This window comes from Schistocerca americana, chromosome 3, assembly GCF_021461395.2.
Source record: "Schistocerca americana isolate TAMUIC-IGC-003095 chromosome 3, iqSchAmer2.1, whole genome shotgun sequence".
Lineage (NCBI taxonomy): Eukaryota > Metazoa > Arthropoda > Insecta > Orthoptera > Acrididae > Schistocerca > Schistocerca americana.
The window spans coordinates 171,387,416-171,404,810 of NC_060121.1; the positions used below are offsets into that span (position 1 = coordinate 171,387,416).

Sequence of the window (17,395 nt, forward strand, 5' to 3'; positions counted from 1 at the left end):
CTGTGCACGTAGTGGCATCGAAACGGAAAACGACAGAAACAACACCGAAATGCTACAGCCTTTTTCCAAAACAGTTTCACTTAGCGAGATTGTACTGAGGTTCCTGTTTTAAACGCCACACGAAAGTCAGTGTTACAGATATCGGTATACGTGACCACAGAAATAAAATCAGCTGAAACCGCTCTACTAAGGAAAGGCCACTGCAACTCATGGGATCCACGCGGGATTCTACATGGCGTATGCGAAAGAACTTTCTCCTCTTCTAACGGCCGGGTGCTGTAGGTCACTGGAGCAGCGAAGCATTTCAATCGGAAAAAAGTGCAGGTCATTCCTGTTTCCAAGAAGGGTCACCGAACAGACACGGCCTGTTGTAGTATTGTGGAACATGTTTTATGCTCGCGTACTATGACATTTCTGGAGACAGAAAATCTCCTAATGGAATCATCAGGAATTCCGTAAAGAAGGATCGTGAGAAATTCAGTTTGCTCTCTTCGCCCACGAGACCCTCAAGATTGTAAACAAAGTTGACCAGATTGATGACGTGTTGCTTGACTTCTACAACGTTTTCGACACAGCTTCGCACTGTCTTCTAATGATCAAAATATGCGCGCACGGAATGTCACACCAGTTGTGTGACTTTATTGCAGAGTTTCTAACAAACAGAACACAGCTTGTTAATCTCAAAGGAGAGTAATCTTCTGACGTAAACGTTGCTTCGGGCGTACCCCGAGGAAGTGTTATAGGACTTTTATTTTTCGTGACATATTTTAATGCACTACGGATAACGTTGGAAATTCCAAAAGTGATTTACGCACACAGTTCTGTTATACACAGGCAGATGGCAACGCTGGATAACTCTAGCTACATGCAGAAAGACATGCAGAGATCTACACTTGGAGCGGGGACTGGCAGTTGCACATAATCAAAAACAAACAAAAAGTGTTGTGCATAAATAGACAGAAATACTCGTTATTGTATGATTACCGATTGCAGAACAATCATTGAAAGCAGTCGAGTACATTAACATCCGGTAGTACGCAATTTAAAATGGAACGAACACATACAACTAACCGCAGGTGCGGCAGATGCCATTCTGAGATTCGTTAGAAGACTTCTCACAAATTACAGCTGCAAAAAGGTAGCGCACAGGATCCTTTACTGCCAGTACTTGAACATTGCTCGTCGATCTGGGATCCGTTCCAGGTACGATTGATAGAGAAAATACAAAATTCACAAAGAGCAGCGCGTTTCATTACAGGTTCATTTAGTAAGCGCGAAAACGAAACGGAGATGACTTAATTACCCCAAAGCAGCCAACAGTTTGCAACAAAAAGTATTTTTATTCAATTTTTGACAATAGTTCGGACTGATGTAGACCCGTCTTCTTCAGAGATACATGTAATCTGAAGACAATGCAACAGCAATAACTACAAACCCGGAAACATACATATCAAAACTATCCGTCGTACAGATACTAAATCCCCACAAAGGGTGGAAATATCACGTATATCATAAAACATTATCAAAAGAATAAAACAAGTTCTTACAAAAATTTCACATTGGACAAACGCCAAATAATGAAACGAGCTGACATTTGTCCGATGAGTATGTGCTGTAAGCATATATCATTATATACATTATTAGGTATGCTGGCCCCTATTATCAGGGCTTTTCAGTCAAGAACAGTTAAAATCTAGAAATAAAAGCAATCAAATAAAATGTTACATCATGTTATGAGCTGAACACCGATTGACAGGAAACGGAGAGCGTGAACACCAGAAAAAGGAGGCAGGCGGCACGTGCGCCGGTATCAAAGTACACTTGCGGCATAAACGATCAGTGAGTGAATATGCATTGGTGGGTTGGGGAAAGGGGGGGGGGGGACGAAGTGAGAGAACATTAAGAAATAAAAAATGTTAAAGGCCGCTATTGTAAAGTAAAGTATCCTAATTTACATTAAAACCCTTACAAGACCACAAGTTCATTAACGTACGAACACTAATAAATTTAATGCGTGAACACGCTGTGACAAATGTACGTAACGATGAAATAGTATGCCTGGTTCATAGTATAGTGAAAAACATGCAGTAATGAGAGTGGGTAAAATCAATCTGTTCAAAAAAATATGAAGCGAGGGAAATGAACTTAGTGTGTTTCTAGTCTCTGTATGACACGTAATTTTGACCTGTGTGTTTCCAGGTTTTGTAGTTATTGGTCTTACATTGTCTTCACGTTACATGTATTTCTGAAGAAGACGGGTTTACATCCGTTCAAATAATTGGTCAAAGGTTGAATAAAACCACCTTTTATTGCAACTGGTTGGCTGTTTTGCATTCTTTTACTGATCTCTGACCATTGCTGAATCGCAGCCATGCACAAAATATTGAAGTAACGGAGATGCTCAGCCAGCTTCATTCGCATCCGCTAAAAGAGAGGCATTGTTCTTCACGGTATGGTTTACCGTTAAAAATACCGAGAACGTACGTTCCTGATACAGTCAACCAATATACTGGTTCCTCCTGCGTATGTCGCGCGAAAAGACCATGAAGGTGAGATTCGATCTCACAGGGAGGATGGCCAAACACCCTTCTTCCCAACGACCATTCACGAGTGCCGTAGACACTGGCGAGCAGATTGATGCCGTATTCCTGGACTTCAGGAAGGCATTTGATACGGTTCCGCACTTACGTTTAGTGAAAAAAATACGAGCTTACGGAATATCGGACCAGGTTTGTGATTGGATTCAGGATTTCCTAGAAGAAAGAACACAACATGTCATTCTTAACGGTTCAAAATCTGCAGATGTAGAGGTAATTTCGGGAGTACCGCAGGGAAGCGTGATAGGACCTTTATTGTTTACAATATACATAAATGACTTAGTTGACAACATCGGTAGCTCCGTGAGGCTATTTGCAGATGACACGGTTGTCTACAAGAAAGTAGCAACATCAGAAGACTCGTACGTACTCCAGGAGGACCTGCAGAGGATTAATGCATGGTGCGACAGCTGGCAGCTTTCCCTAAACGTAGATAAATGTAATATAATGCGCATACATAGGGGCAGAAATCCATTCCAGTACGATTATGCCATAGGTGGTAAATCATTGGAAGCGGTAACGACCGTAAAATACTTAGTAGTTACTATCCGGAGCGATCTGAAGTGGAATGATCACATAAAACAAATAGTGGGAAAAGCAGGCGCCAGGTTGAGATTCATAGGAAGAATTCTAAGAAAATGTGACTCATCGACGAAAGAAGTAGCTTACAAAACGCTTGTTCGTCCGATTCTTGAGTATTGCTCATCAGTATGGGACCCTTACCAGGTTGGATTAATAGAAGAGATAGACATGATCCAGCGAAAAGCAGCGCGATTCGTCATGGGGACATTTAGTCAGCGCGAGAGTGTTGCGGAGATGCTGAACAAGCTCCAGTGGCGGACACTTCAAGAAAGGCGTTACGCAATACGGAGAGGTTTATTATCGAAATTACGAGAGAGCACATTCCGGGAAGAGATGGGCAACATATTACTACCGCCCACATATATCTCGCGTAATGATCACAACGAAAAGATCCGAGAAATTAGAGCAAATACGGAGACTTACAAGTAGTCGTTCTTCCCACGCACAATTCGTGAATGGAACAGGGAAGGGGGGATCAGATAGTGGTACAATAAGTACCCTCCGCCACACACCGTAAGGTGGCTCGCGGAGTATAGATGTAGATGTAGATGTAGAACAGTAAAACGGGGTAGCTGCAGCGTTACGCAAAGTATCTTCCGCCACCACCCCTCCTCCCTCCTATAAGATGCCTTGCAGGGTACAGATGTGCATATGTAGAAGCGATATAGGGAACTATCAAACTCATAGCATCACCTCGCTCGGTCGAGAAATTCGGGAGTGTGTAAATTATTTCTATAAGAAGTAGGTTACAGTTCCTTCTTATGATCTGTCTTTGAGTAAAGCTCGCTTGACTGAAATCTTTGTCAACCGAAATAATCGGCCACACAGAAAGATGTCTCAACAAAACATCTTTCCGGTGGATACTAAAAAACTTAGCGTGCCATGTCTAATGCGAATTTTGTGTTTAAGGGACTCAGTGATAAATTTAGAGAAAGTGGCACATACCTATAGATGCAATCGTTCTTCCCGTTCCAGGGATCGAAACAAGAAAGGAGACGTACTATGGGAGACTGCTTCGGCTGTATGATATATCTTCATTTGTGATCCAACTATTTTCGCGGCTTTAGAACCACATCTTCAGGGATACATCCATGTATAAACAAAAATAAAACAAATAAAGATCCTATTTCGGTTAAAATATCGATGAAAAATACACAACGCTATATGGGAAAAATGAAGTATTCACATTTATTTCATAATTTATTTCAAACATAACCAGTAGATGACTCAACATACTTTGTCCAGTTGTGATAAAAGTGTTGAGTCGTCAGGATGTCGATAGTTCAGTTTAAAATATAGCAGTATGTATGGAACTTCAACCTGTTACAGGAAATCTAGAATAAGAACGAAATGCACGTTTCTCACCACGGTACATCCACAACTGTTATTCTTTGTCAATGATAATAGAATGGTAAACCACGTGGATGTAGAAGATAAGACAAATGATGTGTGTGGGTGGAGAAAGCTGCGTTCAAGCTGGCAAGGTAAGAAAAAAATCTCTTAAAACAGAGCTTACGTGATTGCACGCTAGATGACGAAGGTCAAGTTTAGATCATACGCTGCTTACAAAATAGACTATCTAAATAAAAGAAAGACTGGGGAAAGCCAGAATGCAAGGAAGAACATCCAGATCCAGGTAACCTAGAATAAGGATAATGCGATAAACGAGATGGACTGTAAAATTGCAAAACAAATTATGTGTAGGTGATAAAATGCACCTTCAACTACTAATGTAAAAGAAATCTCATAAATCGGAGCGTACGTAACTGTACGACAGGGAATGAAGGACTTGTCTAGATAAAATGTTGCTTACGGAGCAGACCATCATCTAGATAAAAGATGGACTCGAGAAAGGAAAACTTAAGATCTTATATGGACATTCCAAAGCCATAACACCTTGGTGAACAAGATGAAGTCTTCAGTGATCAACGGTTCAGCTCCGTTCGTCTAGGTGGTCACTTCAGACTTCATGTTGTCCGAACGATGTTATGCCTTTGGTTCAAAAAAATGACTCAAATGGTTCTGAGCACCATGGGACTTAACTTCTAAGGTCATCAGTCCCCTAGAACTTAGAACTTCTTAAACGTAACTAACCTAAGGACATGACACACATCCAAGCCCGAGGCAGGATTCGAACCTGCGACTGTAGTGCCTAGAACCGCTCGGCCACCCCGGCCGGCTATGCCTTTGGTATTCCCATATAAGATTTTAAGTTTTCTTTCTCCGTTCCTCCTTTGATGTAGATGATGGTCTGTATTTTAAGCAGCATTTTATCTGAACTTGACCTACGTTCTCTAGCGTAAAATCATACAAGCTCTGCTTTATAAGATTTATTTTACCTTGCTAGTGTGAACGTAGCTTTCTCCATCTACGCACACACACACACACACACATATATATATATATATATATATATATATATATATATATATATATATATACAGGGTGATTCAAAAAGAATACCACAACTTTAGGAATTTAAAACTCTGCAACGACAAAAGGCAGAGCTAAGCACTATCTGTCGGCGAATTAAGGGAGCTAAGTTTCATTTAGTTGTACATTTGTTCGCTTGAGGCGCTGTTGACTAGGCGTCAACGTCAGTTGATGCTAAGATGGCGACCGCTCAACAGAAAGCTTTTTGTGTTATTGAGTACGGCAGAAGTGAATCGACGACAGTTGTTCAGCGTGCATTTCGAACGAAGTATGGTGTTAAACCTCCTGATAGGTGGTGTATTAAACGTTGGTATAAACAGTTTACAGAGAATGGGTGTTTGTGCAAAGGGAAAAGTTCTGGACGGCCGAGAACGAGTGATGAAAATGTAGCACGCATCCAGCAAAAATTTGTTCGCAGCCCAGGAAAATCGACTCGCAGAGCTAGCAGAGAGCTGCAATTTCCACAATCAACTGTATGGAGAGTCCTACGAAAAAGGTTAGTTATGAAACCTTATCGTCTGAAATTGGTTCAAGCACTGTCTGCAGCTGATAAGATTAAAAGAATCGATTTCTGTGATTTTATCCTTGCTCAAATGGAAACAGATGAATCTTTCGTTTCAAAGATTGTGTTTAGTGATGAAGCAACTTTCACACTAACGGGAAAGTCAACCGTCACAATGTCTGTATATGGGGCACTGAGAATCCGCGGGAAACAACTCAGTATGAACGTGACTCGCCTAAGGTGAACGTTTTCTGTGCCATTTCAGCCAATAAAGTTTTTGGTCCCTTTTTCTTCGAAGGTGCTACTGTAACTGGACTACAGTATCTGGAGATGTTAGAGAATTGGCTGTTCCCTCAGCTCGAACAAGAAGCACAACAATTCATATTTCAGCAGGATGGAGCGCCACCACATTGGCACTTATCTGTCCGTAACTACCTGAACGTCAACTACCCGAGGCGATGGATCGGCCGCCAGGCAGCCCGTGACAGAGCACTTCATCACTGGCCTCCAAGAAGCCCTGATCTTACCCCCTGCGATTTTTTCTTATGGGGGTATGTTAAGGATATGGTGTTTCGGCCACCTCTCCCAGCCACCATTGAAGATTTGAAACGAGAAATAACAGCAGCTACCCAAACTGTTACGCCTGATATGCTACAGAGAGTGTGGAACGAGTTGGAGTATCGGGTTGATGTTGCTCGAGTGTCTGGAGGGGGCCATATTGAACATCTCTGAACTTGTTTTTGAGTGAAAAAAAAAACTTTTTAAATACTCTTTGTAATGATGTATAACAGAAGGTTATATTATGTTTCTTTCATTAAATACACATTTTTAAAGTTGTGGTATTCTTTTTGAATCACCCTGTATATACAGGGTGAGTCACCTAACGTTACCGCTGGATATATTTCGTAAACCACATCAAATACTGACGAACCGATTCCACATACCGAACGTGAGGAGAGGGGCTAGTGTAATTATCTAATACAAACCATACAAAAATGCACGGAAGTATGTTTTTTAACACAAACCTACTTTTTTTTTAAATGGAACCACGTTAGTTTTGTTAGCACATCTGAACATATAAACAAATACGTAATCAGAGCCATTTGTTGCATTGTAAAATGTTAATTACATCCGGAGATATTGTAACCTAAAGTTGACGCTTGAAACATTGTCCTCACCTCATTGCAGGGGCCCAAACAGCTGCAACATACATCGCGTTTCTGCAGAATGATCTGCCAACGTTGCTCGAAAATGTCCCACTGGAAACGTGTCGACGTATGTCGTATCAGCATGATGGTGCACTTGCACATTCCGCAATTAACACTAGGATGACCCTTGACAGGATGTTCGACGGGCGTTTCATAGGACGTGGAGGACGCATAAATTGGCCAGCCCGTTCTCCTGATCTTACACCTCTGGACTTCTTTCTGTGGGGTACGTTAGAGGAGAATGTGTAGCGTGATGTGCCTACAACCCCAGAGGATATGAAACAACGTATTGTGGCAGCCTGCGACGAAATTACACCAGATGTACTGCGGCGTGTACGACATTCATTACGCCAGAGATTGCAATTGTGTGCAGCAAATGATGGCCACCACATTGAACATCTATTGGCCTGACATGTCGGGACACACTCTATTCCACTCCGTAATTGTAAACGGAAACCACGTGTGTACGTGTACCTCACCCCTCATGGTAATGTACATGCGCGTCAGTAAAAAAGACCAATAAAAAGGCGTTAGCATGTGGACGTAATGTGCTGTGCCAGTCTCTTCTGTACCTAACGTCCATCACCGTTCCCTTTGGATCCCTACGTAATTCTGTGCTCTCCGATACACACGATCGAACAGCGGAGGAGTGGTACTCAAGCGTCAACTTTAGGTTACAATATCTCCGGATGTAATTAACATTTTACAATGCAACAAACGGCACTGATTACGTATTTGTTTATATGTTCAGATGTGCTAACAAAACTAACGGGGTTCCATTTAAAAAAACGTAGGTTTGTGTTAAAAAACATACTTCCGTGCATTTTTGTACGGTTTGTATTAACCAATTACACTAGCCCCTCTCCCCACGTTCGGTCTGTGGAATCGATTCGTTAGTACTTGATGTGGTTTACGAAATATATCCAGCGGTAATGTTAGGTGACTCACCCTGTATACATATATGGTTTACCATTTTATTCTTATTCTAGATTTCCCGATCCCATGCATTCTTTTATATTTTAAAATGCACTATTTGACCTCTTGACTGTTGAACATTTTTATCACTGAAACTTTCTGGCAGATTAAAAATGTGTGCCGGACAGAGGCTCGAACTCGGGACCTTTGCCTTGCGCGGGCAAGTGCTCCACTGACTGAGCTACCAAAGCACGACTCACGACCCCTCCTCACAGCTTCAGTTCTCGCAGTACCTCGCTTCCTACCTTCCAAACCTTCAGCCACAGCCTGGGGGATGTTTCCAGAATGAAAGTTTTACTCTGCAGTGGATGGCCCCAGGCTGTGGCTAAGCCATGTCTCCGCAAATATCGTTCCTTCCAAGAGTGCTATTCTGCAAGGATCGCAGAAGAGCTTCTGTGAAAATTTGAAGGTAGGAGACGAGAGAAGAATTGAAGCTCTGAGGAGAGGTTGAGGGTCGTGCGTGGGTAGCTCAGTCGGTAGAGCAATTGCCCATGAAAGGCAAAGATCCCGAGTTCGAGTCTCGGTATGGCACACAGTTTTAATCTGCCAGAAAGTTTCATATCAGCGCACACTCCGCTGCAGAGTGAAAATTTCATTCTGGATTTTTATCACTGTTTTACATTGAATGTTGGGTTATTTACTGGTTATCGTTTGAAGTAAACGATGAAATAAATGTGAATACATAATTTTTCGTATATATCTTTGTGTACAGTTCAACGATGTTTTAACCAGAACATAATCTTTAATTACAGTCATATGTGGCTCTGTCCCTGCGAAACTAGTTGGATGATAAATAATGATTTATAGGAATAGGTGAAGCGGTCTTTTTCATCATGGTACAGTTATAAAACTTGGGGTGCCGACAATACAAAATTGGTTGCAGGAAAGGGGACAAATAATTTTGTGGTTAGATACCAATCGGTGTACGCTTCTATGTGATAGCCGGTCGGTGTGGCCGAGCGGTTCTAGGCGCGTCAGTCTGGAACCGCGTGACCGCTTCGGTCGCAGGTTCGAATCCTGCCTCGGGCATGGATGTGTGTGATGTCCTTAGGTTAGTTAGGTTTAAGGAGTTCTAAGTTCTAGGGCACTGATGACCTCAGATGTTAAGTCCCATAGTGCTCAGAGCCATTAGAACCATCTATGTGATATTTGTGGTACAGTCTTATACCTAAGCCAAGAACTGCTATCGGGTAGCCGGACGCAATCGTGTCTTTCCATTGATGTACCAAACAGCTCAAAGTCGAGAGCGCTGACCTTGAAACTGGGGACACTGGGAGGACGGGGGAGAGATATGTCTGCTATATAGGATACGAGGAGGCGTGTGCTTTGCGCACGAGACCACTGGAGGAAGTAGGCGTGTAAACAAGGCCCGCGAGCGTATTGGCTGCGGCTCCAGCTTATCGGCTGGGCTCCAGAGATGCATGACCGCATCTAAACACGGGGGCAGTGCTCGTCGGGACGGCAGTTCCGCGTGCGGCTTGGGCGAGCCCTGTCGTCTTCTGGCGCTGAGCGGCGGGCAGCGGGCAGCCATGTGGAAGAACGGCAGCTTCCTGGCGCACGCGGGCTCCAAGGGCGAGCGCGCGCCCTTGTTGCCGAGGTACGAGTACATCGAATCTGCAGCGCCCTCCGTCCGACAACCTAATGGGTGAGCCATCCTCAGCAGTACAGATTCTCACTTCCCAGCCGATTAAATATCACTTTCATCTGGAATAAAATATTCTCGGGTTTCTAGTCGCGTCAGTTCGCAATTGTTGGCGAGGTTCCGAAAGACAAATATTCTCGTACCATCTGGTGCAGGAAATGGATATGTTATGGTCTTCAGTCCAGAGACTGGATTGATGCAGCTCTCCATGCTGTTCTACCCTGTGCAAGCTTCTTCATCTCTGAGTAACTACTGCAACATACATCCTCCTGAATCTGCTTAGTGTATTCATCTCTTGGTCTCCCTCTACGATTTTTACCCTCCACGCTTCCCTCCAATACTAAATTGGTGGTCCCTTGATACCTCAGAACGTGTCCTGCCAACCGGTCCCTTCTTCTAGTCAAGCTGTGCAAATTCCTCTTCTCCCCAATTCTATTCAGTACCTCCTCATTCGTTACGTGATATAGCCATGTAATCTTCAGCGTTCTTCTGTAACACCATATTTCTAAAACTTCTATTCTCGTTTTGTCTAAACTATTTATCGTCCATGTTTCACATCCATGCATGGCTACACTCCATACAAATACTTTTAGAAATGACTTCCTGACACTTAATCTATACTCGTTGTTAACAAATTTCTCTTCAGAAACGCTTTCCTTGCCGTAGACAGTCTACATTTTATATCCTATCTACTTCGACCTTCATCAGTTATTTTGCTCCCCAAATAGCACAACTCATCTAATCTAATTCCCTCAGCATCACCTGATTTAATTAGGCTACATTCCATTATCCTCGTTTTGCTTTTGTTGATGTTCAGCTTCTATCCTCCTTTCAAGGCACTGTCCATTCCGTTCAACGGCTCTTCCAGGTCCTTTGCTGTCTCTGACAGAATTGCAATGTCATTGACAAACCTTAAAGTTTTCATTGCTTCTCCATGGATTTTAATTCCTACTCCAAATTTTTCTTTTGTCTCCTTTACTGCTTGCTGAATATACAGATTGAATAACAAATGGTTCAAATGGCTCTGAGCACTATGGGACTTAACATCTGTGGTCATCAGTCCCCTAGAACTTAGAACTACTTAAACCTAACTAACCTAAGGACATCACACACATCCATGCCCGAGGCAGGATTCGAACCTGCGACCGTAGCGGTCACGCGGTTCCAGACTGAAGCGCCTAGAACCGCACGGCCACACCGGCCGGCAGATTGAATAACATCAGCGATAGGCTACAACCCCGTCTCACTCCCTTCCCAACCACTTCTTCCCAATCATGCCCCTCCACTCTTATAACTGCCATCTGGTTTCTGTACACATTGTAAATAGCCTTTCCTTCCCTATATTTTACCCCTGCCACCTTCAGAACTTGAGAGCACTCCAGTCAACTCGTCAAAAGTTTTCTCTAAGTCTACATATGCTAGAAACGCGGGTTTGCCTGCTCTTAAACTACCTTCTAAGATAAGTCGTAGGGTCAGTACTGCCTCGCGTGTTCCAACATCTCTATGGAATCCAAACTGATCTTTCCCTAGGTCGGCTTCTACCGGTTTTTCCATTGGTATGTAAAGAATTCATGTTAGTTAGAAATGGATACGTGGGATCCGAAACCTCGCGAGGACACTGCGAATTGACGCGGAAAGTACTGACAGGATTTTATTGCAATGAAACACTACGAAAGTCTTCATTTCCATATCATATTCATCTGCTCGGATCGTCCTTTTTCGGTAAGTCCCACCATGAATACAGTTCCACGCCGTCACATAGTAAACAAAGTACGTACATCAGCAATATCGGAACAGTATGAGGAATTCCCGGCGAACAGAACTGAATGTTTTTAGTGGCGAAGTATCATCAGAAGCGCAGATAGCGAGTGTCGTACCTCGTCAGGGAAGTGTTCACGATGTGTATAAAAGAGCTGGCGCATAAAATTTGTAGGGAGACTGTTCGCATAGTATGTAGTTCTGTATATGTAAAAGGAGGTGGCACCGCTAGAAACTTGCAGCGAACTAGAGGAAGACTTGTAAATGATCACCATCTGGTGCAAAGATTGGCAGCTGACTAGCAACGTAAAATAAATGTAATGTAATGCTCACAAATAAGCAAAAATCTTCTATATATGTGAAGTGTTTGTAATTCATACAAATCTACGGCTTCATTTCGATCTTGACAAAATTTTGCACACTTTACCTATTGATCAGTTGCCGTTATTACATATGAAGTATAGCCTAGAAGAAATTGTAGTTTGTGTTTCAGATATACTATTATTATGAAAATCCACAGTTCCCTTCAAACGCTGAGGAAGGTCGTGGACAAAGCACTAACAAAAATCAATAGATCGCGGACCGATCAAAAGAGTGAGCAGAAGCCGAGAGTTGCCGAATACGGAGCGATTTGAAGTAGAATGACCACATAACATAAAACCGCATGTAAGGCGGTTGCCAGACTGAGATTCATCGGGAAAATCCTTAGGAAATGCGGTCCATCTACAACGGAGGTAGCTTACAAAACCCTCGTTCGACCAATACTTGAATATTACTTGTCAGTCTGGAATCGTACCAGATAGGATTGATAGAGAAAATGCAAAATACACAAAAGGCGTTTAAGCTACAGGTTCTTTACTCAAATGGCAGGCGCTGCAAGAGGCGTTCTCCATCATGGTGTGGTTTACTGTTACATTTCCGAGAGCGTACATTCCGAGAAGTCAACCAGCATATTACTTTCCCTTACATATTTCACCCGAAAATACCATGTAGGTAAAATCAGAGATTCTGTTTCACATGGAAGCGTACCAGTAACCGTTCCTCCAGATATCCAATCGCGACATGAACATGACAAACGGTGAGGGACGGTGGTACACAAACCAACCTTCCTGCACACCGTAAGATGGCTTGCGGAGTACAGATGTGTATATAAAAAGGACTTCACAGATCTACCCGTGGGGATGGGTAGATGTCAAACTCACGTCAATAGGAGGAATACCAAGAAAGTGTTGTTACCCACGAGAGGGGGTGCTTACGAAGCACGACCTTTTTTTGTATTCTAGCTTTGCACCCGCTGCTTCGGCCGCGTAGACTGTACGATCTGCACGGATTTTTTCTTTAATTTTATTTTTATGTTCACAAATTTCAACACCTTCTAAACTTTTCACGCTAATTAAGCCCAGAGAAGCATGGTCTTTTCAGAGTATACTTCTGGCCAAATGGCGATTATGGTAGCTGGAGTCCAAGGTTTTTGTTAAACATGCCTTTTACGTTCTTGTGGTGATATTTCCACAGAAACTTTCATCCCCTAACACATACTTTTTAGTGCTAACCGAGACATGAAATACTAATTTTCATAGGTTTACCTTTTTAAAAAAATTTAAGTTATAACGAAATATTTTCTAAAAAAATTTTAATCCTCTATTTCACCTCTTGGGGTTGAATTTCTAAAAGCAATGAAACATTCATTTTTTCTCTCCAGCCGAGAAGCCAAATTCAAATTTTCATAGATTTAGCTTTAAAAATGCTCTCCTAATGAAATATTTCGTAAAACATTGCATGCATGCATGTCCGAGGTAACATTGCATCGTAATTCGGAATAAAATTGGCACTATAATATCGTATTTATCCGCCGATAACGGGCTAGCGACTTTCTAGTAAAATGTCTCGAATGTACAGGAACATACATAATGGATGTAAGAGTACAGACTGTAGGCACATGGTTGACGACATAATGGAAATTTGGGTCTTACCGCGAGCGGTTACTTTACCATTTGGTCATCCGTGGATACAAAGATAGCCAAATTGTAAAGCTACAGCTCGCGATAAGAGGAAAATCTGGGTTCGACTCCCGGTCCGACATAAATTTTCATTGTCGTCATTCCAATCTACAGCTGACGGTTGTCCATATTCGCAACTGCGAATACATTTTGAGTGAGTGAGTGAGTGAGCGAGCGAGCGAGCGATCGAGTGAGAGAGTGACACTAGTTCATAAATTTTAAGCTGTTAAGAATGGTCGAAAGATAATATTAAAAGCACGTCCTTCCTCTTCGATTTACAGCATCGTAAGATTGTTCCTTAAGTAACGTGCGTACTGTGGAGGGGGCAGGAAACCTCATAGTAGTTTCGTGGAAGTGAGATGAGCGGAGGAACTGACGCTCAAGTTCTTACAAAATAAAACTCAGAACCGTTTATCACTAAAGTGTACCAATGCTACCACTTCTTACTACTTCCTAAAATTAACTGCAGTGGAAGTGTAGTAGGTACGAGATTCGTACATAATTATTTGCTGTCAGACAGGTTCAGATTCATGCGAATACTACCTACAGTAGAGTGCACTCTTAACTCCATCGACAAAATTGCAAGTGATAAAAAAAAATATTTTGTTCTTTTTCTGTAAAGGTTCCATCAGCTCCGGAAGCTTTTACAACCCAGAACAATCCGCCATTCTCAATTCCGAAGAGAATAGCAGCGAAATAGTTTTGAGATTTCACGATAAATGCGCGTAGGTACATTTGCTATTAATCAGTATCTGTTAACTGTTATGGTTTTTTCGAACTCATACTGAACTGTTGCTTCTGTCTGTGTGTCTGGGTTTGCGAAGATCGCTGTTTACTCGGGAGATAGGGACGCTTATAGCCAGCTGCCCTTCCATTTCTCTTGCAAGGTATGCTCTTGTATGTCACGGCGAAGATGTTAAATACTATATCCCCACATCTTACCGGGAAAAATAGTCAGATTTCGTTCTCAACACCATAATCATTATCAGTTGAAGACTGCATTGAAAGATCCAAAAAGCGTAATCTGGGTTTGTTAGTCCACTTGCAATACAATGCTTGTGCAATTGTCTTATTACTTTCATCGGATGTAAAGTACACATGTCAGCATACATGTCCAATAATAGAACATACCTTAGTGCGCTTTAAAGTTTGGACTGAATTTTCGCACCAGGTTAGTTTCTCTTCGGCCTTAAACAGTACTAACAAGCTTTCCTCTTCTCTCCCTGCAATCAACAGATTGAGGTGGAGCAGAGGTTAAATCACTGGAGGCGCATTCGCTACGACAGCGGTTCAAATCCCTGCCCAATTTGCAGATTTAGGTTCTCCGCGGCTTCTCTGAAATCGATCAAGGCGAATACCAGACTGTTTGTTTTCAAAAGGATGAAGATGATATCCTAATATCCTTCCCCATCCTTTCCTGACAAAATTTTGTTTTCCGTCTGTAACGACCACGTCGTCGATGGGGTGTTAGAACTTAACCTTCCTTCCTCCTTTCCTCCCTCAACGAACTGGAGTTCCCGTAAAGAAGTAGGTTCCAAAGTCGAACCAGTCACCCTATCTTAAATTTTCTTTGATTTCCTTGCATATGTTCAAACGAATGCGAGAGCAGTTCTCTGAAGTAAACTTGCTCAATTCTTCCTCTCTTCCTTGTCCAACAGTATTAAAGTTCAAGCACTTATAACATCGCCGTTGAGCGGTAGTACACCCTCCTCCTCCTCCTCCCCCCGCTCCCCCCCCCCCCCCTTTAAAGTTAAATATGTCCGATTTCTGGTTTATCCTTGTATTCTATTTAATACAGAAATTATTTGCACTTTGCTCTGTATTTGTCACCCTCATGTAGAGGAATGTTTACTTTTATTATTTCTGTAACATCCACATAGCGTTTCTCTTCCGCGTTTATTGTATGACGGAAGAAACACTTCTCTACAGTAAATTATGTGACTTCATGTCCGTATTTAAACTGCTGGACAATAATGATACTACTGGACATATTACCTCCATATGGCATAGTGTTCTCTGAAGGCTGTTAAATTCTGAACACTTTACACTTTCGAAAGATTTGTTGTTGTTGGTTAGTAACACTAAAATCACTGGTTGTTTTGTATTCATGTTATTCCATTAGCTGCTAATTCTCTCAATGATTAATGAAATGAGCCATTGGATTATCCTTTGAAAGTTTTATGTGCGAATGACTTGGATCTGTTTGAAACGGAGAGAGGAAACAGAAAGTCACTTACAGGACCTCGAGGTGCCCTATCCAACGGTCTTCAGGCTAGTCTTATGCAGACAGGAGTATTAGATGCTTATTCCATATGGTCGTGGAAATCACTTAGATGTTGCGTCCTATGAGCAATATTCTTGGTTCTAAAGTATCAGAGATTCGTAAGATTTCTTTGAAAGATTGGTAGACGTTATGCAGAACAGTTGGTGTACTATTTGTAAATGCTGTGTTCAACGCAACCGCTGGATCAAACATTGTGAAATAACCGCGGTGATATAACCAGTATTACGAAGGAACACAACACCGTATTTCACCACATAGAAAATGTAGCACATTCCTTTAATTATTATGGCTCAACTATGTAAAGCGACCGTGAGGTATCCTATGTATACTACCAGCTATAACAGACAGCAATTAAGCATCGAGGAACGCTAGATGCAGTTAGTACGCAAAAGAAGGGTACCCTTAATGAGTGGACCGCATTTTTATAGACACGTGGCGCTGTAAGCAGGCGCCGACTCAATGTTTAGTCTGTGGGGATGGCGCCATTAACTGCCGCATCGGGATTCACTGATGTAACTCCCCACAACATCGGCCATCTCAACTTGGCAGACCACAGTGTCGACCTACATACTAGACTTCATATCGCATTATGTAGCCTTCACGGACTGCAGTTGCCCTATCTCGAAATATTCACTGGAGCATGTCAGAGCTCCAGATTGTCTACACGCTTTTCGTGACCACTTAGTCTGCTGTTTGGCGTTTCGAAACTGCTAGTCTAAAAAAGAGGATGCCATATTTCACTGACCCAGGCTTAAGAAGGATTCTAAAGTACACACAAACGATTATGAAAATTGTGATATCGATAAGGATCTGTCTGACTGAAATAAACTTCGTACCATAAATTTGGTATCTGACAATATATTAGGATTGAGCATAAGTTAGTAGCGCTTTTGTTTTGCATGTTGTAATTCCGGGTGTTATGGGTTTATTTATCGATTGTCATTTTTTATTTGTAGTTCAAAGTTGCTATTTGAGTTTATATAGTCATTTGGAGATAGTTGTGGTTGGGTTGTTTGGGGAAGGAAGTCGGCCGTGCCCTTGCAAAGGAACCATCCCAGCATTTGCCTGAAGCGATTTAGGGAAATCACGGAAAACCTAAATCAGTATGACCGGACGCGAGATTGAATCGTCGTCATCCCAAATGCGAGTCCAGTGTGCTATTCGAGATAGTGAGTGGAGCTGTGGACGCTAGAAAATGGAATGCCAGACGGAGAAATCGGAACATTTCATACATATTCGTCCGTGTTCAGTAGAGGGGTGACAGCAGCGGAGGCAGCCAGAAATACTTTTGTCGTGTATGGAAATAATGCTATTGGACAGGGCGCGGCAAAGAAATGGTTTTCTCGTTTTAAGAAGGGTAGTTTTGACATTAGTGACTCTCCACTTTCAGGAAGACCTTCGGGGTTCGATGAAG

At 42.3% G+C, this 17,395-nt stretch overlaps 1 protein-coding gene across 1 annotated transcript in view; it reads left to right on the forward strand.

Annotated features, from left to right (window-relative positions):
• LOC124605951 (facilitated trehalose transporter Tret1-like) overlaps positions 1-17,395 on the forward strand; it is an 89,885-nt gene that overhangs the window by 17,522 nt on the left and 54,968 nt on the right. Inside the window, exon 2 of the mRNA XM_047137912.1 lies at positions 9,604-9,894. Within this exon, the coding sequence (XP_046993868.1) occupies positions 9,604-9,894 (291 nt within the window). The remainder of the gene's footprint in view (positions 1-9,603; positions 9,895-17,395) is intronic.